The sequence below is a fragment of the Cucurbita moschata genome, unplaced genomic scaffold (assembly GCF_002738365.1).
Source record: "Cucurbita moschata cultivar Rifu unplaced genomic scaffold, Cmos_1.0 Cmo_Scf00022, whole genome shotgun sequence".
In the NCBI taxonomy this organism is placed as follows: domain Eukaryota; kingdom Viridiplantae; phylum Streptophyta; class Magnoliopsida; order Cucurbitales; family Cucurbitaceae; genus Cucurbita; species Cucurbita moschata.
This window is the reverse complement of record NW_019268538.1, coordinates 2,769,578-2,793,940: the sequence shown is the minus strand read 5'-3', so window position 1 is coordinate 2,793,940 and position 24,363 is coordinate 2,769,578. Positions and strand designations below refer to the sequence as shown.

At 35.3% G+C, this 24,363-nt stretch overlaps 3 protein-coding genes across 3 annotated transcripts in view; 2 read left to right on the top strand and 1 right to left on the bottom strand.

Moving 5' to 3' along the window:
- The first annotated feature begins 656 nt into the window (after nucleotides 1-656).
- On the top strand, nucleotides 657-5,557 carry LOC111459172 (serine/threonine-protein kinase D6PKL2-like). Its single transcript, XM_023101940.1, has 3 exons — nucleotides 657-1,398; nucleotides 3,407-4,793; nucleotides 5,079-5,557. Exons 1-2 carry the CDS (start codon nucleotides 842-844, stop codon nucleotides 4,203-4,205), a joined length of 1,356 nt encoding a protein of 451 aa, XP_022957708.1. The 5' UTR covers nucleotides 657-841; the 3' UTR covers nucleotides 4,206-4,793; nucleotides 5,079-5,557.
- A 1,556-nt stretch (nucleotides 5,558-7,113) lies between these two features.
- LOC111459175 (60S acidic ribosomal protein P2B-like) lies at nucleotides 7,114-8,215 on the bottom strand. Its single transcript, XM_023101949.1, has 4 exons — nucleotides 8,131-8,215; nucleotides 7,950-8,039; nucleotides 7,492-7,721; nucleotides 7,114-7,370 (listed from the first exon to the last, which is right to left on the bottom strand). Exons 2-4 carry the CDS (start codon nucleotides 8,035-8,037, stop codon nucleotides 7,344-7,346), a joined length of 345 nt encoding a protein of 114 aa, XP_022957717.1. The 5' UTR covers nucleotides 8,038-8,039; nucleotides 8,131-8,215; the 3' UTR covers nucleotides 7,114-7,343.
- Nucleotides 8,216-8,690: 475 nt separating this feature from the next.
- LOC111459170 (DNA polymerase epsilon catalytic subunit A-like) overlaps nucleotides 8,691-24,363 on the top strand; it is a 25,600-nt gene continuing 9,927 nt past the window's right edge. Inside the window, exons 1-29 of the mRNA XM_023101937.1 lie at nucleotides 8,691-8,982; nucleotides 10,481-10,546; nucleotides 10,627-10,686; nucleotides 10,814-10,909; nucleotides 11,528-11,688; nucleotides 12,149-12,237; nucleotides 12,331-12,548; nucleotides 13,226-13,312; nucleotides 13,435-13,569; nucleotides 14,232-14,354; nucleotides 14,960-15,043; nucleotides 15,770-15,934; nucleotides 16,039-16,215; nucleotides 16,339-16,452; nucleotides 16,776-16,880; nucleotides 17,627-17,745; nucleotides 17,836-17,977; nucleotides 18,049-18,143; nucleotides 18,669-18,774; nucleotides 18,874-18,953; nucleotides 19,055-19,231; nucleotides 19,398-19,482; nucleotides 19,577-19,657; nucleotides 19,730-19,873; nucleotides 20,896-20,991; nucleotides 21,191-21,391; nucleotides 22,805-22,859; nucleotides 22,950-23,092; nucleotides 23,158-23,606. Of these exons, the coding sequence (XP_022957705.1) occupies nucleotides 8,824-8,982; nucleotides 10,481-10,546; nucleotides 10,627-10,686; nucleotides 10,814-10,909; nucleotides 11,528-11,688; nucleotides 12,149-12,237; nucleotides 12,331-12,548; nucleotides 13,226-13,312; nucleotides 13,435-13,569; nucleotides 14,232-14,354; nucleotides 14,960-15,043; nucleotides 15,770-15,934; nucleotides 16,039-16,215; nucleotides 16,339-16,452; nucleotides 16,776-16,880; nucleotides 17,627-17,745; nucleotides 17,836-17,977; nucleotides 18,049-18,143; nucleotides 18,669-18,774; nucleotides 18,874-18,953; nucleotides 19,055-19,231; nucleotides 19,398-19,482; nucleotides 19,577-19,657; nucleotides 19,730-19,873; nucleotides 20,896-20,991; nucleotides 21,191-21,391; nucleotides 22,805-22,859; nucleotides 22,950-23,092; nucleotides 23,158-23,606 (3,812 nt within the window). The 5' untranslated portion in view covers nucleotides 8,691-8,823. The remainder of the gene's footprint in view (nucleotides 8,983-10,480; nucleotides 10,547-10,626; nucleotides 10,687-10,813; nucleotides 10,910-11,527; nucleotides 11,689-12,148; nucleotides 12,238-12,330; nucleotides 12,549-13,225; nucleotides 13,313-13,434; nucleotides 13,570-14,231; nucleotides 14,355-14,959; nucleotides 15,044-15,769; nucleotides 15,935-16,038; nucleotides 16,216-16,338; nucleotides 16,453-16,775; nucleotides 16,881-17,626; nucleotides 17,746-17,835; nucleotides 17,978-18,048; nucleotides 18,144-18,668; nucleotides 18,775-18,873; nucleotides 18,954-19,054; nucleotides 19,232-19,397; nucleotides 19,483-19,576; nucleotides 19,658-19,729; nucleotides 19,874-20,895; nucleotides 20,992-21,190; nucleotides 21,392-22,804; nucleotides 22,860-22,949; nucleotides 23,093-23,157; nucleotides 23,607-24,363) is intronic.

The following is a 24,363-nucleotide window of genomic DNA, read 5'->3' as shown; positions in this document are numbered from 1 at the left end:
AAAAAAAAAAAAAAAAAAAAAAAACCATATTTAAGTTTTTTTTTTTTAATTTTTTTTAAAATTAATTACTTTTACTTTTTCATGAACATTTTAATAGTTATTTAAAAGTATGGATTATTAATCAATAAAAATAAAGCCATAATTCATTTTGTTAAAGGCTATAAATTCCACGTGGCATATTGGGAAGAGGCCACATAATGAAACTCCGACCATACTAAGATAATGTTCAAAATTAGAGGTTTTATTGAATTATTGTGATCAATTATTGACAATTTAAATATTTATAACGAAAATTTATAAATATTTAAATTGTATTTCCAACATATAAGTAAATTAATGTATTATTTCACAATTATTATATTATTATTATATTTAAAAATGAGAAAAAAAATCAACAACGCTATTAAAGCTTCTTTTATGAATTTAAATTCACGAGATTTTTTAAAGATTTTTGTAGTTTAATTATTTTTAAAGATTATGTAATTAAATATGTGAGAATTTTCTAATTAAAAGAGAGATATTGCGAAATAATAATATATTCTGTAATTTAATTTGTTGTCTTTGTTTAAATATTTTATTTATTTTAATTTTCCCATTTTTATTTTTGGAATTTTGCGTGATTTACGAATATACCCCCGAAGATACGGCACATATGATTGGAGATGTCTACTGAACCCGGTCCAGGCGTCCAAAATTCAGGCAAATCGAGCCCTTCCGAAATGGGCCCCCAAACCGGGCCCAATTAGCTTCTCTGACCCGGCCCAATATCTTCCCTTCAAAAATCATTCCCTCGCCCCCATCTTCCTCGTACGCTCTTTTCCTCTTCTTTTCCCTCTCTTCAATGGAGTCCTCTCACGACGATATCGCCGACGACCTACAGAGCTTGAGCTTCAACTCCACCAACACTAATCGCAGCACTAGCTCCGGCTCCGAGACTACTCTCACCGCCTCCTCCTCCTCCTTCGTTCATATCCCTTCCACTTTCAACAAGCCTCACGCGCCTTCCTCCGACCCTTGCTGGTCAGCTGTTAGCCGGATCCGATCCGAATCGTCTACTCGCCAACTCGCCTTCTCCGACCTTAAGTTCTCGCACCGTCTTGGCTCTGGCGACATTGGCTCCGTCTACCTCGCTGGACTTAAGTCCGCTGGAGATGACGGATGTCTCTTCGCGGCGAAGGTGATGGATAAGAAGGAATTGGCGAGTCGAAGTAAAGAAGGCAGAGCGAGGACTGAGAGGGAGATTTTGGAGTGTTTGGACCATCCGTTTCTTCCAAAGCTCTATGCTAGTATCGACTCGCCGAAATGGCTCTGTCTCTTGACTGAGTTCTGCCACGGCGGCGACCTCCATGTTCTCCGGCAACGGCAGCCAAACAAACGCTTCGGTGAACTCGCCGTGAGGTGCGCACAGTAGCAAATCAATGAATCATCTCTTGAGTTTCAATTTCAATTCCATTATTTTGCACTCACAATATACAAATTCCAGAAGAGGACCTTTTCTTTTTCTTTTTAGTATTTTTAAATTGCGGGATTGGAAGATGGGTTGGGATCTGGTGTGGGCGAATGTAGTTGATGCGGGGAAAATGCATGCTCCGGGAAAGTGACGATTCGTGTTACTGGGCCTACAATCTGACATAACCAGTATGATGGTCAGAGGTGGGGACCAGCAGGTTGGTTATTGTCGCTTGAGGGATTTGTGGAGAATAGAATGCTACTGTGGGCCTGCTCGCACTGGATTATCTGAGCTCGTTGCTATTGGATGGGTATATAGATAGATAGGGAGGTTAATACTTAATATTGAGAGAAACTGGGATTGTTGAGTGCTGTCTCGAACTCGGTGGTCTGATGCGGCAAGGCCCACGTGAGCTCGAGATTCGATGTACTGAGCGATCCAATAGGATCCATATTAGAAGGTCAAAGTTCATCTCTCTTGTTGACTTTTTTTTTTAAAAACCCAATAATTTTACCGCAAGCGGCGTCTTGAGAAATTTGTTCCAAGTGAAGCAAACCATGTAGCCGAAATCACTGGGTTATCGGAAATGGCCTCTTAGGTGCTGTTTGTGAGCTGTTTTTCTTGGTTCTAAAGCAAATTTCAAATAGCATTTATTGCGGTTTTCCGAACAAATCTTTGATGGGTTATTTTAGGATAGTTTTTCCTTTCTAAAAACACCTTACATATGCAATTTGCTAAAGAAAACAGCGACCCTTTTAGCTAGTTTAGTTAGTTTCTACTTTCTTCTTTGATCATGTCGGTTTGGACAGTGTCGTGAGGAAGGAGTATAGCGTCCCCATCGCATTAATTCTTTGATAATTGCCATTTCATCTCCATTGAAATAAAGACAACTACCCCAAGAAGGCAGCTGATATTGAATTATAACCATCCATTAATATGCCGTATCTTCTGGTTAGATCAACTCCTGATGAACATTCATTTAGTTCAATGGCTAGGTGTCATAATTTTTTCTCAAAGGTCCCGTAAGTTTCTGCAGCTGGTCTTAACTTATTGTACAAAAGGGTAGCCTCCAAACTAGTAAGTAGAGTAAAGGGTACAACATAAGTGAATCATAGTGTAAAAGTTCTGGTAAGAAAGCATGCTTTTTTGTCCATTTATTACCATTACTGCAAACAGAGTTTTCTCTCTCTGTTTGTCTCTCTCTCTGTTGCTTGAACAAGTAGTTCTGTTTTGTTTATATATATTTTCTTGGGGACGCTGCGGGATGTGGGGGTAGTGATGGTGTAGGGTCCAAGACAGGTACTATATAAATACATACATTAGAAGTTTATATGGCCAAAATGTCAAATTGGCATATAATATAAACAATTCTAGTGGTTGCTCTTTAGCATCAGCGAGGGGCTCACCACATTGTCCTTTCTCAAAGATTTTTAGATCTCCAAAAGGAATTAGAATTCCAAATTTCCTGGTTCTGCGCGCTTTTGCTGGATTTAAATTACTCATGTTTTTGTCAAATCTTCGAAGTGTTGTATAAGAAGTTAATGACCATGTGATAATGCAAGAATCCGAGGCCTCCCACGTTTGCACAATAATGGGAGGATTATAAATGTGAATGCATATTATTTGTTAATATCCTCAATATGCGACAAGTGGCCAGGCCAAGGAGATGAGACATATATACAGGCAACCCAATGAAAAGGAGGGAAATAATAGTATTGATATAGCTATGAGGTTGGCCCACAGGCTAAAAGTCTAAAGACATTTCGTTGTTTCTCTCTTGTTCTTTTGCTATTTATGTTCTGTATATACGGCCAATAGCAACAGCCCTTTTCTCAGACATGCTTGGTTTTGATGTCTTGTTTTTTTCTCTCTGCTATTGACTTTGTGTCAGGTCTCATCACCCTATAGTTAAGTGTTTCGTATAATTTTGAAAGGCATTTGTTGTTTGCTTTGTAGATTCTATGCATCAGAGATAGTAGTTGCTATTGAGTACCTTCACATGATGGGGATTGTTTACCGTGATTTGAAGCCGGAAAATGTGCTGGTACGATCGGACGGCCATATCATGCTCACTGATTTTGATCTCTCCTTGAAGTGTGAGGATTCAACAGCGACCCCACAGGTTATCACTGCCAAAAATGCAACAAATGGCACTGCCCGGCCAAAGAACTGCCAAATTGAGGCCCCTCCTTTCACATCCTCCTCCTGCATACTTCCAAACTGCATAGTCCCGGCAATGTCGTGTTTCAACCCGAAACGCAAGCGCAAGAAGAAGTCTAGCCACAGCAATGGACCTGAGTTTGTTGCTGAGCCGGTCGACGTCCGGTCCATGTCGTTTGTTGGCACCCACGAGTATTTGGCGCCAGAGATTGTCTCTGGTGAGGGCCATGGAAGTGCAGTGGATTGGTGGACTTTAGGGGTGTTTGTGTTTGAGTTGTTTTATGGAGTGACACCCTTTAGAGGCATGGACAATGAGCTCACCTTGGCCAACATAGTGGCCAGAGCCCTTGAGTTTCCTAAAGAACCAGTGGTGCCGACGGCGGCGAAGGACCTCATATCGCAATTACTGGTCAAAGATCCGGCAAGGCGGCTGGGGTCAACAACAGGGTCGTCGGCGATCAAGCACCACTCATTTTTCCAAGGGGTAAATTGGGCATTACTGAGATGTACGTCGCCACCATTCATTCCTCCACCATTTAGTAGAGAAACTGCAACGGATGAAAGCTGCCCAGAGGCCCCAGTGGACTATTATTAGTGGCTAAATTGAGCAAGATTGGTATTATTTTTGGACTGGTTATTATCAGCCAGCGACAGTCGCCCAACCTTCCACGGCTTGAGCACATGGGGCCTTTGTAAATCTTACAATGTGCATATATTAATAAAGCATCCTTAATTGAAATATAGTTCTAAGCCATGACTCAGAGAGAGAACCTCAGCCACATAGCTAGCTGGTTGAGATTTTAGCTGTTATTATAGTTGTACTAGATCTTGCAATGTCTTCTTTAGTTTCACCTACAAAAGTTATAGCTCAACTGAGCAAAATAATAGCATTTATCATGCAATTATGAGAAACGTGATATAGCTTTGATCTTGATGCATCTACTCCGACAAAGTGTGTTTGATAGTTGGTGCTGAGACACTTAAAATCTTTATCTTTGTTATACTATTTCGTAATGTCATTCATTCTGAACCACACTGATTCATCACATCTGTTTTTGCCTTGCAGAAGCCGCCTGTGGTGTAGTGGCGTCTACTCCCTGTCTTGGTATCGTCAAAGAGGTATGGCTGATGGATATCAAAGTAGCTGGCGATGGCTGATGGATCATGATTATGAATGAAATAGGTATTATTTATTTTGTGTGTGTTTGCATGCGGGGGTCGCTCACAAGATCACATGCCTTGTTTTGTGAAAAAATGTGGGGTTCGTCGAGACACACACACACACACACACTAGTGGTTTGGAGCAATGAGCAGTCGTTTTCCTGTAGCTTTGTAATGCGTCTGCTTTGATTTGCTTTTTTTCCTATTTTATTTCTTCAACACGTCTGTTTCCATTTGTCTCAAATGGCTGCATGTCTCTCAGTTTTGGAAATTCTGCTTAAATTTTTCTCCACCCATCTTTTCTCAGCCTACTTTAAACAAACGGCAGAAGTATCAAATTGAAAGGAAGGCAAAAAAGGTAGAAACTTGTGAACAGACTATCTCTTTAGCTTTCTCTCTCTTCAAGTGTTGGAAAACGACATGGAGACATGCGGACAAGCCTTGCAGACCCAAACGGAGAATCAAACACCCCAGACCTATAGAATTTTTTTGTCTCAATAATTGGAAGTGTTGTTCAAATTAGGCGACATTTGGCATCATGTGTTTGGCTTGTGGGTCTCGATGGGATGGACAGGACAGTTGCCGGTAAGTGATAAGAAGTGATTGAAGTATCTAAGAAATTATCTTATGATCTGCTTTAAGTCTTTTTCCGGCAGAGCCTATGGTCCCATTTTCATTGATTCGATGCTCCTATAGGCTTTTTCTTTGCATGGTCAAGTACATAGAATAGGCAAATATTTATTGGAAAAATTTATGTATCACCATTCTTATCCAGCTTCTTCTCCACAATTTTTCAAATTCCGTTACGGATGCAAGAACGAATCATCTACTTGTAAAATGATAATTTAAGCTTTAATGGGTTGAGAAACATGTCAAGATCTTTATTGGGCTAACGTCCTAAAAGCTAGATCCTCTTTGAAAGCAAGATAAAGTAATGGCTTACACTTTAATGGCTTACAAATGTGTGTTTAGAAAATCAATCGTAAGATAAGATAAACTAGTGTTTCATAAATTTAATTTTAATTTTTGATAAATTAATACTATGCTGCTATTTAATCATAGTATTTACTATTCCAATTATATTTCATTATTTAATTAACAATTTATTATAAGGTGATTATTTTAGAATTTATATGATATTAACTGTATCAATTTTTGTTTAATTTAAATTATATTTGACAAGAGTAGAGAAAATAGATGTGAAAAAAATTAAATAAATACGAAAATCTAAATCCGAAACTTGTATAGCATTAGGAAAGCTAAATCTAAATGTTGTTTTAACAAACACCCTACATAGCTTAAGATTATCTCATAATTGCTTTCAGCCTTCCAAATCTAAATGTTGTTTTAACAAACACCCAAATTGATGTTGATAAGTTTAATGGATGTAGGCCCTGTACCCTAGCATAGAACAATAATGTGGAATTTTTTTCATTCAAATCTCAAACTTTTGGAAATACCATATTGATATAACTTCAATGTAAACTACAAAATAAAATATTAATCACCGAATTGATTTATCTATATTTCTCATGATATCTCATTATCTCTAAACCTCTATCAGCTTCTAGTGTAGCATTCGGAAGACCGAAAAGACTACCTCCAATACAAATACCTGATTTGTAGATTATTCCCCCATGAACGTCTACAACTCAAGTAACATTATAATAAAAAACATTAGTTTTAAAAGTACTAAATAATCAAAACAGGAAGAAGTTCATATTAGAAGTGTTTTCATGTTATAGGACATAAATGATTGGACCAGCAAGAACGTTTCGTTTAGTCAAAGGTGGTAAGGAAGAAGGAAGACTCGTAAAGTCGAAGATGGAAAGGAATAAAGAAGAAGGGAAAAAAGAAAAAAGGAAAAAGGAAAAAGGAAGAAGGCAGCAGCAAAAGACAAAAAGGGTGACGTAATACGTCACATAGTATAGATATACGACATGGGGAAATAGCTTATCGAATAAACTATTGATATCATTTTAACAACAATCTATTTAGGTCCCTAACACCAATCAATTCTATCGTTCCTTTGAACTTCCAAATGTACAAAATTAGTCGTTTCTGACAAGAATAAGACGGGACTAAATAAGATTTATTAAAAGTATAGAAACTAAATTTATCGAGACTAGAGACCGGAATGTTGGTATGATAACCCCATCTTTCAAATGTCATGAAAAGTGCAAACCAAATGCACAATCCATTAAGATCCTAAAATCAATTGATAGGCCTAGGATTGACAGCAGATAAAAAGTGGTGCATATTTTCGAATTCTATAGCCAAGTGCAAATAGCACACGCATCAAATAGAGTGAAACAATAGAACAAACAGTGAGAGAATTAGCATACTCTAAATTAATCATGCATATTGAAATGAGACGGGAATCATAAATCACGCAAGTCAAATGACAGTAATCGCTGAGAAGTTCAAACTGAAAATTGCACTCTCATCTATCAAAATTTGTGAGTACTAATGAAGTTAAAGAAAGTGAAAAACACCTACCAAGCTACACAGCTCGGAAGCTTGAACGAAAGTAAACTAAAGCACTAACTGATAACGTCAACTAAAGAGTTGCTTAATCAAAGAGGCTGAAACCCATGTCCTGCAAAAAGATAGAAGAACATACGAACATAAAATTTAGGTGTCATTATATATATAGACCAAGCAATTACCATGTAGAAAAGAAAATGTGTAACCCTTAGAATAACCGGTTAAGAACTTACATCGTCGGATTCTTCTTTCTCCTCGACCTTCTCCTCTTTCTTCTCGGCTGCGGCTGGTGCTGCACCACCACCAGCGGCACCACCGGCAGGGGCGGCGACGGCGACTGCCCCGCCACCAGACGGCACTGACGCCAATTTCTCCCGTCCGGAAGCTATCAACTCGGTGATATCTTTTCCTTTCACTTGGGTTAATAGCGAGTTAATCCTGTCCACATCGACCTCAGCCCCGACTGTAAACAAAACCCCGCTAGGAATCTCAACACAAATTCACTAAGAGCACTAATCGTTTCAGGTCAGTCAATTGAAGATTTCACTTCATTTCCAGCCTACCCTAATCTTTTGGATTGAACGAAAACTAACCATTCCCAAACCATAAAATACTAATCAATCTTAAACAGCAACAACACCAGTATAGTAACTTAAACTTTTAACTAAAAGAAAGATTGTAAAAGAAGAACCTGAATTAAGAATATCCTTCACATCATCAAGTCCGGGACTGGTGTTGCCTCCGAGTACGGCCAACAGATATGCAGCAACCACCTTCATCTCTGCTTCAACAACATAAAATATCAGACACCATAAACGAGAAGAACTTAAAGAAAATAAATCAGCGAAAAAAAATGGTACAAGAATGCGTACTTGAGAAGATCGAAACAGAAGCTGCAACCAAGACGAAGACAGAATGGAACGCGAACTACGGGGACGCGACTCTTTATACAATTAGGGTTTTTCTTTTTCGGGCCTTTTTCGTGGGCCTAAAATGGTTTATGGGCCTTTACGCTGTTTTGCCGTTTTCGGCCCTTATACGTTATTGTAGTTCAAGGGTACGGGCTGTAAATTCACATCGTAATTTAATTATGAGAAAGAAAAAAAAGAAAAAAATTGTTATTTTTATGAATAAAAAAATTGAAAAAATTATATTTTTTTAATTAAAAAAACGTCATCTTAGCTTTATTTTAATTAATTAAAGTGAAAATGAAACCAAAATGAAATTATAATTGTATTTTCCCATTTAACTTGTTTATTGTCAAAGGACGAAAATGCCCTCCGTATTTGGGCCGAAAACTGTAAATTACGCGGCCCTATAATGAGGCCCAAAAACAGTTTCGGCCCACTAAAAGGCGCGATGCAGGGGCCTTTTCGTTGGAGGATAAAAAGGCGTATATTTGCGCGGGAAAATCTTCTACCGGCTAAGTGAGGTGTCGGGCCCTTTTCGTCGGAAGCACTGTTTCTGAAAACTCTCCCTCTAAGTTACTCTCCTCGCATTCTGTTCATCTGAAGCATTTGTGTTGTGCTCTGCTCCTTCGCCGTTTGTTGAAGACCGGCAATATAATGAGCGGCGATAGCCGAAGGCGAGGCCGGGCAGACAACAGTAGGTCGAAGAAGCAGAGGATAATCCGGTCCGCCGAGGAGGAGATCGAATCAAAGCTTGGGTTTGATCTTTTCTCTGAAGGCGATAAGAGGCTTGGATGGTTGCTCACTTTTGCTTCTGTAAGTGAATTATGTAGAAGCTTGTTGCTCTTGTAGTTTCTTTTTGCCTGGTGAGTGGGTGATTTTAGCTGTCGCCATTTTGTCGAGGAAGTAAGGATAATTTAGGGAGTTGAATTCTTTTGTTGAGTTCAAAGTATAATTTTGTGTTACTTTCCTTCAACTTTCTTTTGTCTAGGAGAAAGAAATTTAATAGATAAAGAGGGAAAAAGATGGCAATCAGGCACGTCAAAAACCTTTTACGCGGCAGATACATCAGTTACTTAGTACAATCGTTGTACGGTAGGCTGTTAAGTTGAAATAAAATTAGTGGCGGGAACCTTGGTAGTTATGGGTGAACTTATTTGGTCAAGCGTCTAGGTATTTAGTGCATTTTTTCGTTAATTTGTAACCGAATGAGGAAAGCGTAATGCCTACAAAACACAAGGAGATGTCTCTTTTATTACCTATTTCTGATTTTTTTTTCTTTTAATTTTTGGATAATAAACAATTACAAATTTTCAGGGAGTGGGTGAATTAAAGTAGTTGTTACGGAAAATTGGTCTGAAATGGATCACTTCATTTGTGGGTATTATTATTTATATATGTGAATGTTTGCGCTATCTTCGGTTAACCTTGACCATTTTCATTTTCGTAGAACAATTGCCTGACCTTACTATATTTGATTGCCAAGGAAACTCGTGAGATATTTAATCTCAAGTAGCACAGTTTTTTAATTTATGGGTATTATAGAAATTATAGATTATGGTGATTCGATCTTTCTTCTCTGATCACACCAATATTGAATTAGAAGGGATTGCCACGAGAGTGCAAGAGGATTGAAGAGTTTGCTTTATGGCATAAGACTCCTATCTTTTATCCTCGAACCTTTTCAGGCAAGAAAGGAGCCATGGTTAAACGTTTTGTTGCCTCAACTCTGTTGGTTCTTATGGATTTTGCAGTACATTGTTAGCTCGTTTCTCACCAAATTTATTCCCAGGATGCATCTTGAAGTTGCAATATTTATTTTCATTAAAAAAAAAAGTTGTAGTTGTATCCTGTATTTTAGGTGTGGCCCATGGAGTTTTGTTGCACAACTTTAATAAGATGATTTTACTTATAAAGCGATGAATTCACTTTCTAACTGAGGAAGTTCTATATATTGTTTGTCAGAAAAAGAAGGGCATGAGAATGTTGCAAAATGCTTATGTTCTATGTTATACATTTACTTCTTGATCCTTATTTCACATTTAGTATTTCACATGTTGTATATATTGAAAGTAAAATATGTGTATTTCCTTATTTAATAAGAGCATTGTAATTGAGAAGTAAATAAGAGCATCGTGATTGATTTAACTCGCTGATGAGGTTACCCTGCCAGTTTACGGGACAGAGGAAGACATGCAATCCCAAAGTTAAAAAGTTAAACTTTGTATTGCAATTCATTGTTTACTCATACAATTGTTCAGTCTATGATATGAAAAGTGAAGAACATCATCAATGCTTGATTGTAAATTTGCAGTCAGCTTTGGAGGATCAGGACACCGGAAAGATCTATAGCTGTATCGATCTTTATTTTGTGGCACAGGTAAAAAATGGCATAACATAACTGTTTCAGATCGTGTATAATGAATTTGTTCAAAGTGTATCTTTTTTGATTTGGTACAGGATGGCAGCAGTTTCAAGTCAAAATATAAGTTTCGTCCTTACTTCTATGCAGCGACAAAGGTATATGACGCATGTAAAAGCCATGTTGTCTGCTTTATCTTCCTCGATCAATTCTCTGGTGAAACATGCATGTTGTGGTTATCATCATTTTGCAATAACAATGAATAAAATGATGCAAATGTTGTAGGACAAAATGGAAACTGATGTGGAGGCTTATTTGAGACGACGTTATGAAGGTCAAATAGCTGATATTGAGATTTTAGAAAAAGAAGACCTTGATCTTGTAAGTTTTCACATGGATATACTTACATCTTTTGCCTACTTTAGTTATGATTTTAATATTTATTCTTAAATGGTGCTAAAGAACAAATAATATTGCAGCTTTGATGTGGAGAGCATTGTCATTATGAACTTAAGAATCTAGAATTTCCTATTCTTAATGAGCTGTTATTATTTTGCTATTGCCTAGAATCCATTGAGCATTTGTGCTTTGATGCATGTTGAACCATAAATAACCTTACTACTACAGTGCATCCTAGCCTTAAAATTTCTTTGTATAAGTTATGGTCAACAATGTAGATGGTAATGATAATCTTTCTCTAGATAAGTGCGTCTTGTTGTCTATTCAACATTGTTTTGCCTTATGAAAAAAAGGAAAGACTCATTGTTTTTCCTTGTTTCTTTTTACAATGTGCTGACAATTGCTTAAGCATTTAGATTTTACACTTTTCAGTTAACATGAGACTTTTTTCTCTATATGACATGCATTATGCATTCATTTTATTTGTTTATGCTGCATAGGATTTATTACCATATTACTCAATTTCAACTTTATTGCTTCTTTTTGCTTGATCTTGCTTGATATGCATCTTCTGATGTATAATTGTTTGCTTCTTTGCAGAAGAATCATCTGTCTGGCTTGCGCAAGGCATATTTAAAGCTATCATTTGACACTGTTCAAGAATTGATGAACGTGAAGAGTGAATTGTTGCGAGTTGTTGAAAGCAATTGGGCAAAGTCTGATGCTGCAGAAGCATATGATTCTATTTTATTTGGGAAAAGGTGAACCTTAGACGTTTAAGTTTAATGTGCATTGTATAACACAATTTTGTAATTCTTTTAGTTTGTTAATTGTTTTTCAGAATTAGATATTCAGTTTTATGAGAATGTGAGATGCTTGATTTTGGTATAGCAAGATAATCCCATAAAATATCTATAAAGTAATTGTTTCCATGGTCGGTCATGCTATTGTCTAAAGTAAAATTTAACACTGAAATATAAAATAAAAATATCCCTGCATTTGGGCAGTCTTTGGATGCTCTGGAACTCAAAAGTGAATATAATGAAACAGATTCTGATTTTCGAGCCCTATCATACGTTGGTGTTTCAGGTTTTAGTTTTATTATAGCACAAAGATGTTTTTTTTTTAAGTTCTCATCAAGGCATAGGCATGTCATTCATAATCATTACAAAGTTCAATTTTATTTGCTTGTCTTGGACTAATTTGTCTCTTGATTTTCAGGGAACAAAAGCCTCAAGATTTTGTAGAATGCATTGTTGATCTTCGAGAGTATGATGTTCCTTACCATGTTCGCTTTGCTATTGATCATGGTGATTTCTCATTTTATTTAGTTAGACTAGTATTCATATGTCTCTAAAGTGATTTCTTCATTTTCTTTCTTTTGACACAAATCTATTTGACAGATGTGCGCTGCGGACAATGGTACGATGTTAGTGTATCAAGCACTGGTGTTTCACTTGAGAAGAGAAAAGATCTTCTGCAACGTGCTGAAGTTCACATATGTGCATTTGATATCGAGACCACAAAGCTACCATTAAAATTTCCAGATGCTGAATATGACATGATAATGATGATTTCCTATATGGTTGATGGACATGGGTACTTGATTATCAACAGAGAGGTATTGTCTGTAATATCATCCCGACTCCTCTGTTGAGTGGAGGGTGATAAACTCTTCGGAAATTTGCTCAATGCATTTTACTTATTATCAATTTGGTTTGATTGTACTCATTTCTTTTGGTAATTTGCATAACAATTACTTACTTTAGTTCGATGGATCTATCAATCTTATTTAACTTTCAATTAAAAGTTATGCAAATATTGGCTAATGTAATTTTTATGATTATAAACGTGTTGGCATTTTAAATAACCACGTATATATAAATTCTATCAATTTAGAATTTCAATTTTTTTTTTCGCGGCAAAGTTCAATAAGTTGTTACAAGTTTGGTCAGGAAAATTGAAAAAACTCCTAGCCCTCTCTAACTAGATTTTACTCTCTTGAATAATTTATGCCAATGAATGCTGAATGGAGCTAAATTACCAGAATGACATCTTGACATGTACATGTTGTGTTTGCTCGGTAGTTCTTTAATTGTTTTGAGACTTTACAACGCACTTATTATTGTTATCTTTTATCTCCTAGCAATCTTCAAGTCATAAATTCATTTATTCTTTGTCTTAAGATTCATTTAGGTAACTTAAAAATGAAGGTTCTATTAGTCAGTAAGTTTTGATAATACTTTTCTAATATATGTATGCAAGACAATAATGACGGTGATTTCATAATATCTGCAGTGTGTTGGAGAAGATATCGAGAATTTGGAGTACACTCCAAAACCAGAATATGAAGGGTTCTTTAAAGTGACCAATGTGAAAAATGAGGTAAAGATTACATTTCCATGCTGTTATACGGTGTTCATGATCTTGTGATTAATCATGCACATCTACTTTAAAGTTGTTTAGTTTGATCTTTATTTAATATGATTTTCTTCTCACTATTGCAGTTAGAGCTTCTCAAATTTTGGTTTGCCCATATGCGAGAGGTGAAACCTGGTATCTATGTTACCTACAATGGCGATTATTTTGACTGGCCATTCATTGAAAGCAGAGCAGCGTATCATGGATTTAAAATGAGTGATGTAAGTTCGTTGTTTTCATTAATTGCCACTTTATTTGGAGAATTATAGTGCTATTCGATTATGTCTAGAGATACAGTGCTTTTTTGAAAGGGTTTTCAAAGCTTTAACTTCATTTGCACAGCTGTCGATGTATATGTACATTTGTAAAGTTGTAGTTGTAGTTGTAAAAAGAATACACATACATACATACATACATACATATATGTTAATCTTCGTGTGTAAAAAGAGTATATATACATATATATGTGTATGTATGTTAATCTTTGTGTGGCTAAAGTCATTCTGGATATGCTTGGAAACTCCATATGATTGTCAGTTTCTTTCTGTATTTTTTGATTTAGAAGTACTTGCATGATTTGTTCAGCAGTTGGAGTTAAAACTGTTCTTGCGTGTATGTTTCTAGTGCACCTTGAACTTTCATGCTTATGAGTTTTTGTTTTAAACTTGTATGAATTATTATTTGTAATGGCTAAAAAACGCTCCTATTGGTCAGTGGCGAATTTGAAATCAGTTGCTGCCGACATACATGTTATTCTTAGGTCATATGGTTTTAGTTACTTACTAATTTGTTTCCCGTTGAATCTTTATTATTGGTGCTGGCTCTAAACATTGGAACTTCTATTTTCCTAAACAATATTTTTGTTTTCATTTTGAGCTTGTAGGAAGTAGGATTTCAATGCGACAAGAATCAGGGGGAATGCCGTTCTAAATTTGCTTGTCATTTGGATTGCTTTGCGTGGGTTAAGCGTGATAGTTATCTTCCTCAGGGTAGCCAAGGTTTGAAGGTACAAAATTTAAATTCAGTCGTTTGTTCCTTTTATGTAACCGATCAGGAATTAATGGTTAATCCTGATTAAGAATGTTAACGTTATATGGGTTGTGTGGAAATTACTTTCTTGGGAAGGGGTTTCATAAAGCTGCTAGTATTGTGTCACTCAACCATGACCTAATTTCCTGTATGATTATAACTAAAAACTTCCTTCTTTCCCTTTATTAATCCCTCGGTTTTCCCGATAGCTTTCTACTGGTTTTCTTAAATTGTCATCAAGTAGTCAATAAAATGAAAAGTGAGATTGTCAATACGGATTTTTTCCAATATTTTCCTTTATGTTCAAACTGCATTGATGAATTAAATAAACAAAATGAAGAGTTAAGTGCAAAAGAGAGAGAGAAAAAAGAAAAAAGAAAAAGGAAAAAATAAGAAGAAAATAGACTACCCAGATGCTGAGGTTGCCTTGACTTCAAGGTAATTATAGTTCCATCAACCACAGCTAATGAGAAAATACAAAACACAATTGTCTGCTAACAATGCAGTGACAGTAATATGTAGAGTCTTCTAGTTTCTATGATAAGTAACTACCGTTTGATATCTATTGTTTGAATCTGACAGGCCGTTACAAAAGCTAAATTGGGTTATGATCCTCTTGAAGTGAATCCCGAGGATATGGTGCGGTTTGCAAAGGAAAAGCCTCAGGTACAAAACATGACTTGTTTTCTATTGTATTTATAATGTAATTAAGTTTTCATGATTCTGATAATAATGGAGTGGCTTACTCTGCACAAAGAAAAATGTAACCAAGTCTTGGATATTTAAATTAATGCATAAAAATATGGCACAAATATAAAGAGAATGCAATGAACGCTGTCATAGTGTGTTAAAGGATCAAAATTTGACTTGTTCTTATTCAACTTATTAGGTTTCATTTTATAGGCCCGTTTGTATTTTCTTCACCTTTTGCAATGAAACCTTGGTTTCTCACACCCAGGCTCTAACGTTGGCATGTCTAAATTATAGTTCAAGTGGGTATATTGTAACTATAACTAGTACGACAGTTTGGCTACTGTGTGGGTGATATCTACTTTCATATTAAAATGTTTTTACGTGGGCGAGCTTTGACATCAATTGATGCTATAGTATAGTATGATTGTTAAAGGAAAGAAACATATAGGTTTCATTTTCCATGTTTTGGTGACTATCCAAAGGCTTAGAGTTGGACTTTTCTTCAAGGCTGTATTTTCTCTCTTATTTTGCTCGTCAATTTTCTTATGATATGCAATTACATTTTTTTCTTAACTCTCAGCTCTACATGTTAATGTTTATTTATTTCCTAGAAGTTGAACTCTTGCAAGTTGTGAATCTAAAATCTTGCGAGTGTCTTCCTAATAACTGTTTCCTTTGTCACTGAAAATGTTATTGCAGATGATGGCGTCCTATTCGGTTTCAGATGCTGTTGCTACATACTACTTGTACATGACCTATGTTCATCCTTTCATTTTTTCTCTAGCAACTATTATTCCGATGTCACCAGATGAGGTGTTGCGCAAAGGAAGTGGGACCCTTTGTGAGATGCTTCTAATGGTTCAGGTTGGCTTTTGTTTTGACATTGATATGTTTGTCTATCCTTTTCTTTCTAAACTACTGATTTGTTTTTACCTTCCTTTTCTTTCGTGATTTTATGTTTGTTGCAGGCTTACCAGGCTAATGTTGTGTGTCCTAACAAACATCTATCAGATCCAGAGAAATTCTATAACAACCGGCTTCTTGAAAGTGAGACATACATAGGTGGTCATGTAGAATGCCTGGAGAGTGGTGTATTTAGATCCGACCTTCCTACCAGTTTTAGGCTTGATCCATCTGCCTATGATGTATGCCACATTTATACATCTCAATCAAGTTTCCTTGATTGTAGATTTCTCTAGTCTTCAATGTATTTAATTGACAATGGTGTTTCAAAACCACTGATTACATTTGATTCCTCTACTATTCAGCAATTGATAAACAATCTGGATCGAGATCTGCAGTATGCCATACAAGTAGAAGGAAAAACAGACTTGGAGTTAGTGTCAAATTATAGTGATGTGAAGAATGCAATCATGGAAAAGGTGGCAAGAATTTCTTTTTGATACCTTAATTTATTTTATTTTATTACAAATGCTTTTATGATTTTTATTTATGCTCATCTGAACATTATTATTATTATTATTTAGAATGGCTAATGAATTGAAGTTGCTTTTCTTTAAACTCCAGTATTGATTTTTGTATATTTATTATTAATATATATATATATTTTTTTTTTAATGAAGCAAAAGATTTGATATACTTTCTGTCCATGGTGTTTCCATCTTAAAATGTATAAGGATACCATTTCTTACCATTTTGTATTTTCTTGTAAACTTTCTTTCTCCCTCTCCCATCTGATGCATAGCTTATTAGATTGCGGGATGAGCCTGTACGTGAAGAGGGCCCTCTGATATATCACCTTGATGTAGCTGCAATGTATCCCAACATTATTTTAACAAATAGACTTCAGGTATGTTAAAAATTCTGCTTCCTTTTAGTTAAGGTATACATTCAATTTTAAAGGAGAGCTACAAATTATACTTGATTTCTCTAGGTTTCAAACAAGGTTGTTTGTAGTTTTTATTTAATAAGTTTGCTAATAATGGAATATACATTTCAAATTGTGCAAAAAGCAAAAGGAAAATCAATGTTTTGCAACAAGACTGTTCTTCTGCTCCTCCCTTTGGGCGTTTTGTTCTTCACTGTTTATTTTTAGACTCATGTAACTTCGCTTTTCTAAGTGTTTGTATCTTTGAACATTTTTCTATCTTTTCATATATCAACGAAAATTTTATTTCAATTTTTTTTTTAAAAAAACAATAAGCCTGCTCGATCTATTTCTAGATAATTTTCACTTGACTACCTTCATGTTTTCTTCTGAGGAGCCCTGTATTCTATCGTGGAAAATGGTGTGAGCATGATGTCACAAGTCTTTTGAGGCTATTCTTGGGGAGTTTGAGCTCTCATGTTTGATTATGTTGGATGACACTGGTCCATGAAAATGGAATATTTCTTTTTAATTTTCTTTTAGCTATTACAAGCTCTTTACAAACAAATTATTGTTTTGAGAGCACATATAATGGCTTGACTACTCGCCCAATTCCAGCTGACATGATTACTTGTTTTGCCAAAAAAATTATTTCCCTATATCAAATGTACTAGCCATTAGTTCCATACTGTGGATGGATTTAACAGCTTATTTTTGTTTAATTCCAGCCGTCGTCAATAGTTACAGATGAGGTTTGCACTGCTTGTGATTTCAATCGTCCTGAGAAAACTTGTCTACGAAAACTTGAATGGGTTTGGCGTGGAGAAGTATTCATGGCTAAAAAAAGGTCATCTCTCTCTCTACTTGTGCCATTTATCTGTTGTTATTTTTCATGAAGCGTTTTATTGAAATTGTGTTATCACTTCATCAAATTCAGTGACTATTATCATCTGAAGAATCAAATTGAGTCTGAGTTTGTTGATAGCGGTAGTGCTCGGTTGTCAAAATCATTTCTTGAACTTCCAAAGTTGGAGCAGCAAGCAAAGCTCAAAGAACGTTTAAAGAAATACTGTCAGAAGGTTTATTGATCACTATTTACTTGAATGTCTGAAAGTCACTTTTGACATATATTAATTCTGAGATTTTTCAGGCTTATAAACGAGTACTTGATAAGCCAGTCAATGAAGTTCGAGAAGCAGGGATCTGCATGAGAGAAAACTCTTTCTATATTGACACTGTTCGTAGGTACGTGATTTAGATAAGTTGGAAGTCGATACATTTCTTGGCTGATATTTCCTCTTTTAGTAGTTCAAACCATTATATATGGTGTTTCCTAAAAATGGTTTCATCTATGGTTGGTATTTTTACAAAAAATATTTAGCTTAACAATACAAAAAATATTTAGCTGTTTCTTACATCAATTCTATTTTACTGTGGTATTCCATTTGTTAAATCTCCAATCAACTCAAAAGCTAAGATAATGGGTTATGACAAATTTAATTATATTAACACTTCATCAGAGTTGATGTAAAATGTTAATGGAATGACGTACTACTAATAACATACTCAAATGCTGACAAATCCCAAATGTTAAACCCTAAGCCCCCAAATCCCAAATGTTTTGTTGAACTAAAACTAATAACAAAACCAAACACTTACTAGTAATTTAACAAGATAGATGGGGGAGTCATCTTGTAGATAGGCTTGATACTTGTTTTGTCATTATCAGTTACATATCAAATCTGACTTCATCTTTTTGATATGTCCTAGTTTTCGAGATAGAAGGTACGAATACAAAGGGCTCAATAAAGTATGGAAGGGAAAATTATCAGAAGCTAAAGCGAGTGGAAATTCGATCAAGATCCAGGAAGCACAAGTATGGAAATTGCCCTTTAACTTCTTGATCACTTGAAATTTTTTTAAGCTATTTCTATTCTTAACATTGTATTTCATGTTTTCTCACTACTTTTTATAGGACATGGTAGTTCTTTATGATTCTCTACAACTCGCTCATAAATGTATCCTCAACTCCTTTTATGGATATGTGATGCGAAAGTAAGCTCTCTTTGTTTTGGCCTGAGATCTTTTATGTTTTTTTTTCCATCGACATGAGTTCAGTGTCATGCCTTCACTTCAAAATGATACTTTTCTTCTAGGGGTGCTCGATGGTATTCAATGGAAATGGCTGGGGTAGTTACATATACTGGAGCAAAAATCATTCAGAATGCTCGTCTGTTAATTGAAAAAATTGGAAAACCATTGGAGTTAGACACCGATGGTATCTGGTGTGCGCTACCTGGATCATTCCCAGAAAACTTTACCTTCAAAACAAAGTATGAATTGATCTTTCACTATTCATTCGTGTGCTTAGGTTTTGAAATAGTTAATATATATAAAGTTCAATGAATGCTTTGCAACTATGTCTTTGGCCCACTATCTTTCTTACTTCCAATGATTATCTAAAAATGATGACTATGTTATATGAAAAATATATTTCAGAGATCTGAAGAAGTTGACAATTTCATATCCATGTGTAATGCTTAATGTTGACGTGGCAAGGAACAACACAAATGACCAGTATCAGGTAAGCTTGGTTTTTCTTTATTTTATTTCTCTTTATCCACGTCTTTTCTAGCTCACCTAGACATATTGTTCTCATATTCTAAGTATTTTGGCAGACGCTTATAGATCCTGTGAAGAAAATATATAAAACACATAGTGAATGCTCAATTGAATTTGAAGTAGATGGACCATACAAGGTAATGTAGCATTTATTTTCATTTGATTAAACTAATTTTGGATTCAATGTGTTCACATAGTTTATGGTTTAGGCAATGATCCTTCCTGCTTCCAAAGAAGAAGGCATTTTGATCAAGAAAAGATATGCTGTCTTCAATGATGATGGAACACTTGCAGAGCTAAAAGGCTTTGAGATTAAGCGTAGGGGGGAGTTAAAGCTCATCAAAGTTTTCCAGGTCTTTGTTTCTATTGTTTTGCTTTTATTCTCTGCTGGTCATCTCTTGTTAATTAAAGTTTGTACTTCAATGTCGCAGAATGGTCAAGGACTGAGGTATATTTTTTTTTACTAATCTAGGCACGCAAGTCTTGTAGTATAACTGCATCTAAGCTGGTTAAATTCAGCCAGTTTTCTATTCTTTAATCGGTTTAAAATATAAACAGTTGATTTGAATCTAATGGTCCATCTCTTTGTCTATAGAAATGTTTCAGTCATTTTATCGTTTTTCCATTTCTTTAATGGACTTTGGGGACCTGTTTTGTTTTCCATTTCTACTTTTGTTTTCAGAACTCTTTTTAAAAGTTGTTTTGGTGACTTGTAAAAGGTTAAAGTAGTATAAATTTGAAATTACCATTCTTCAGACCGTAGGTTTGGAAGTAAGAACAATTTCAATTATTTTTAGATATAGGTCATCCTTGACAAAAAGAAGAAAAAAAAAACGAAAATAACTTCTAAAAAGACAATTGCCGAAACGTATTATCCCCGAATTTTTGTTCCACAATCTATTTTCCCCTAATAACCCATTTTTCCTTTTTCTTTTTTCATTTTAATTTCCTAGAGTGTCCTAACTAACTTGAGTGGGACAACTTTTCAGTTGGACAAATTTTGTTCTTGAGCAAACTTATGGGATTTTAGTATCCGAAATCAGAGGCCTTGAGGTGTTAGAAATCATTCCCCCAAATTCCATTTCTTCTATCTTATTCCCTAACCTCTTAACTTCTCTTCTTTAGAAGAAGGTAAGGGAAAATAATGATAAAACCACATAGCAAACAACATTTATTAGCTAAAATGTAATTGGCTTAGGGTACTGATTGGATATGATAATGGTTACGGCTTAGGGTACTGGTTGGATATGATAATGGTTACTATCTGCCTGATAGAGACTCCAAGTTATGCTTCTCTGTATTGTATGTTATGCAATCTAATATTAATTAGTATGCTATCTCACTTTTCCTGTGCACGTATATTTTAAACTTGTAGGCTGAACTTTTTGACAAGTTTCTTCACGGTTCCACCTTAGAAGAATGCTATTCAGTTGTTGCATCTGTTGCAAATCGCTGGCTAGATCTTCTAGATGTAAGTAGAATTTGAATTCAATATTCCATGTTAAAACATCGTATTTTGAAAGCTTGTCTTGAAGTCTGAAGTTAATGGAGGTCTTCCCTTTTAATTTTATTTGTAACCATAATGGTTTATGATATGGCCAATTTTCAATTTAAAATATTAATTTGTAATTTGCTTCAAATTTACGTCTCTTTTTCATGCTTCCCCTCAGAATCAAGGAAAAGATATTGCAGATAGCGAGTTGCTTGATTATATATCTGAATCCAGTACCATGAGCAAATCTTTGGCAGACTATGGAGAGCAGAAGTCTTGTGCTGTTACCACCGCAAGACGTCTTGCAGATTTTCTTGGTGATACAATGGTCAGAGATAAAGGCCTACGTTGTCAATATATAGTTGCATGTGAACCTAAGGTATGTATACAGTGTTCTCATTTAAAATAATGGATGCTTCATTGTTCGCCTGTTCTAGCTCTTAAACCATTACTTTTATTTATGCCAATTCACATAATCCACCTCCTTCCCTCCCACCCACGTCTTCCTCTCAAGGGAGGGAGGTGCCAATGAGGGTTAGGCGTTTTTTTTATGTACCATATGTATCCTTCTTCTAAAAGAAATGATTTAATTTATCGAAGTAAAATCAATTGTCTAGCTCCCACAAAAATCTTTTGATTTTTTTTTTTTTTTTTTTTTTTGCCTCTTATGATGCATCAATTTTAAAATTTGTTTGTTACTTAGTACAAGGTGGATCGTTAGCCGTTTAATGACATCAAAATCTGAGTAAGTTCAAAATTTACAAAATCTATGATCCCCAAAAGACAACTGCTGCTCCTAAAGACTCTTGTGTTTCTCTCTATCCACATATCCATGAAAAAAGCTGTACAAACTGTGAACTAAAGACTAATTGCAGTTTTCTTATTGAAAATTTGAAGAAATAAAACCTTTGGTGAATTATTCTGAACTCAGCTTGAACCAGAAGGAAGCAACACAAGCACAGTGGCTGAACGAATGCTTAGCATCCTTTTGGCTGTTCTGGTGGTTGATGTTCCTTCCCGAATTTTAATAACTAGTAAACTTGTTCACAAAAAAGGGGTGATGACAGGTTTTGGTAGATTGATCCATAGGAATCTTCAATCCACAATGGGTTTTCATCTAGAATTCTAAGGGTAACATCATTCAGTTGCTATATGGAGCTCTTTTGCCATCTAAAGCTCAATTGATTTAGGTTAATGCTGTCAAGGCTTTCATTTATGAGGTTTGGTTTGAAAGAAATTAAAGAATTTCTGAAGATAAACTTTCAACTTGGTGGGGAACAATTGCATGTAGTCAAGATTAAATCTTCTTATTGATGTTTTCTTTCTCCGTTATGTGGGGGATTTTATTTCCCCTCTTAGCTTGTTTTCTTGTTATTTTCACTCCCTGACATTGGATCCTTGATTTTTTTTTTTTTTTTTTGTTTGTTTGTTTGTTTATATTCATTAATTAATGAACAATTTGCTTCTTTCTTCTTTTAAAAAAACTGAATATCATAATCCTCCAGACCCTCTAACTTTGAAATATACTACTAAGGACTCTTATAACATTCATTTTCCCCCCTTTTCTTTCTTTGCTCAAACCATCCAAAGATCATTGGCCTTGGAAATATTAGTCACCCCTTTACGCCATGACTCCTTTGAAAATTCCCATCTACATTTTGCTAAAAGAATTTTATTTTTTTCCCTCTAAAGTTGCAACATGCAAACCTCCACACTTTTTAATTAAAATTATTTCAATGGTCTAGCTTCTTGCCCAACTTTTTAATTCATTCTTTTGTTGATAATGTGATAGGGAACACCTGTAAGTGAGCGTGCTGTTCCAGTTGCAATCTTTGAGACTGATGCAGGTAAAAATCCAGTGTGGATTTCTTGGACTTGATTCTGTCGATTGGGTAATTTTTTTTATAAAAAAATTGGCTTTTAATAATTAATTGCAGAGATTATGAAATTCTATGTACGTAAATGGTGCAAGATTTCATCTGAAGTTGGCATCCGATCCATCATTGACTGGTCCTACTACAAGCAACGTCTAAGCTCAGCCATTCAAAAAATTATAACAATTCCAGCAGCCATGCAAAAGGTTGTTTCGTGCTATCTATTTGAACAATCGATCTTGTTTTCTTACTAAAAGAAAAATATTTTTAGGTTGCAAATCCTGTTCCTAGGGTTGTCCATCCTGATTGGTTACATAAGAAAGTTCGTGAGAAGGATGATAAATTTCGCCAACAGAAAGTAGCTGATATGTTTGCATCCTCAAACAGAGGTAAGCATTCAAAGAAGAATAGTGATGTCAGCTGCAGCAAGCATGTGGTGAATGAAGATAATTCTGACGATTTAGAAGATTTTCAAAAGAAAACAAATTCTACAAATGGCCCCAAACCAGTTGCCCGATGTTATGATGTCAGAGGAATGAAACATTCAAGTACAAGCTATAGCGAAATAAACTCCAAGGTGCAGGATAATTTTAATGAAGGATGTGAGCCTTCTTCACCTTTGCATGTTGAAAACATTGACAAAAATGTCGATTACAATGGATGGCTTGAAATGAAGAAGCGAAAGTGGAAGGATACCTTGGACAAGAGGAAGAAGCAAAAGTATGTTTTATACTGCGCATTTCCTTGCAATTGGTATATGGTATCTGAACAATGAAGAATACCAAAAAATGAGTAAAACCTGAATAAAATACTAAGGGGAAATTTATGCAATGTGTTATAGATATGCTAATACTAAGGGGAAATTTATGCAATGTGTTATAGATATGCTAATACTAAGGGGAAATTTATGCAATGTTTTATAGATATGCTAAGTTGTGGTTGTAAGCTTTTATCTTGACGTGTCCTTATGCATGAGAGAATTTTACATCTCACTAAGTATAGTCCATATTCTAATAAGGTAGCTAATGCCTTTAGCACAGTCCTCTTGATTGATTTTTTTTTTTTTATCATTTAAATCGCAATGAAACCCTAGAGAACTGGTTCTACTAGAGCAAGTATTGTTGGAATATGACTTGAATTTTCAGTATACTGTCGGGAAGTTCCATTGTTACTAGAGGTAACAGTTATCTCCCATTTGGATATGAAAAATATGGGTATCTGCTCCTCCCTGTTAGTTCCTTATCATGCTGGATTGTTTTACAATTTTATGGAATATTTAGTTCAAAAGAAACGACATAGTTCTTAAAGAAGTGTAGAGGTCTAGACTCTGGGGGGACGTTTAGAGTGGATGCATTTTAATATTCCCTTTTGGGGTTTTGTAATTAAACTGTTTAGAGATTTTTCCATTAACTAACAATTGTATCTCCTTTTTGTAAAATCCTTATTCCTTTTTTTTTTTTTTTTTTTTTTTGGGCGG

Coding starts and splice junctions, on each gene's coding strand:
- LOC111459175 (XM_023101949.1), bottom strand. CDS start 8,037: ATGAAGGTGGTTGCTGCATATCTGTTGGCCGTACTCGGAGGCAACACC. Junction 7,722..7,949: donor GAAGGATATTCTTAATTCAG/GTTCTTCTTTTA, acceptor TTTTGTTTACAG/TCGGGGCTGAGGTCGATGTG. Junction 7,371..7,491: donor AGAAAGAAGAATCCGACGAT/GTAAGTTCTTAA, acceptor ATCTTTTTGCAG/GACATGGGTTTCAGCCTCTT.
- LOC111459172 (XM_023101940.1), top strand. CDS start 842: ATGGAGTCCTCTCACGACGATATCGCCGACGACCTACAGAGCTTGAGC. Junction 1,399..3,406: donor TTCGGTGAACTCGCCGTGAG/GTGCGCACAGTA, acceptor TTTGCTTTGTAG/ATTCTATGCATCAGAGATAG.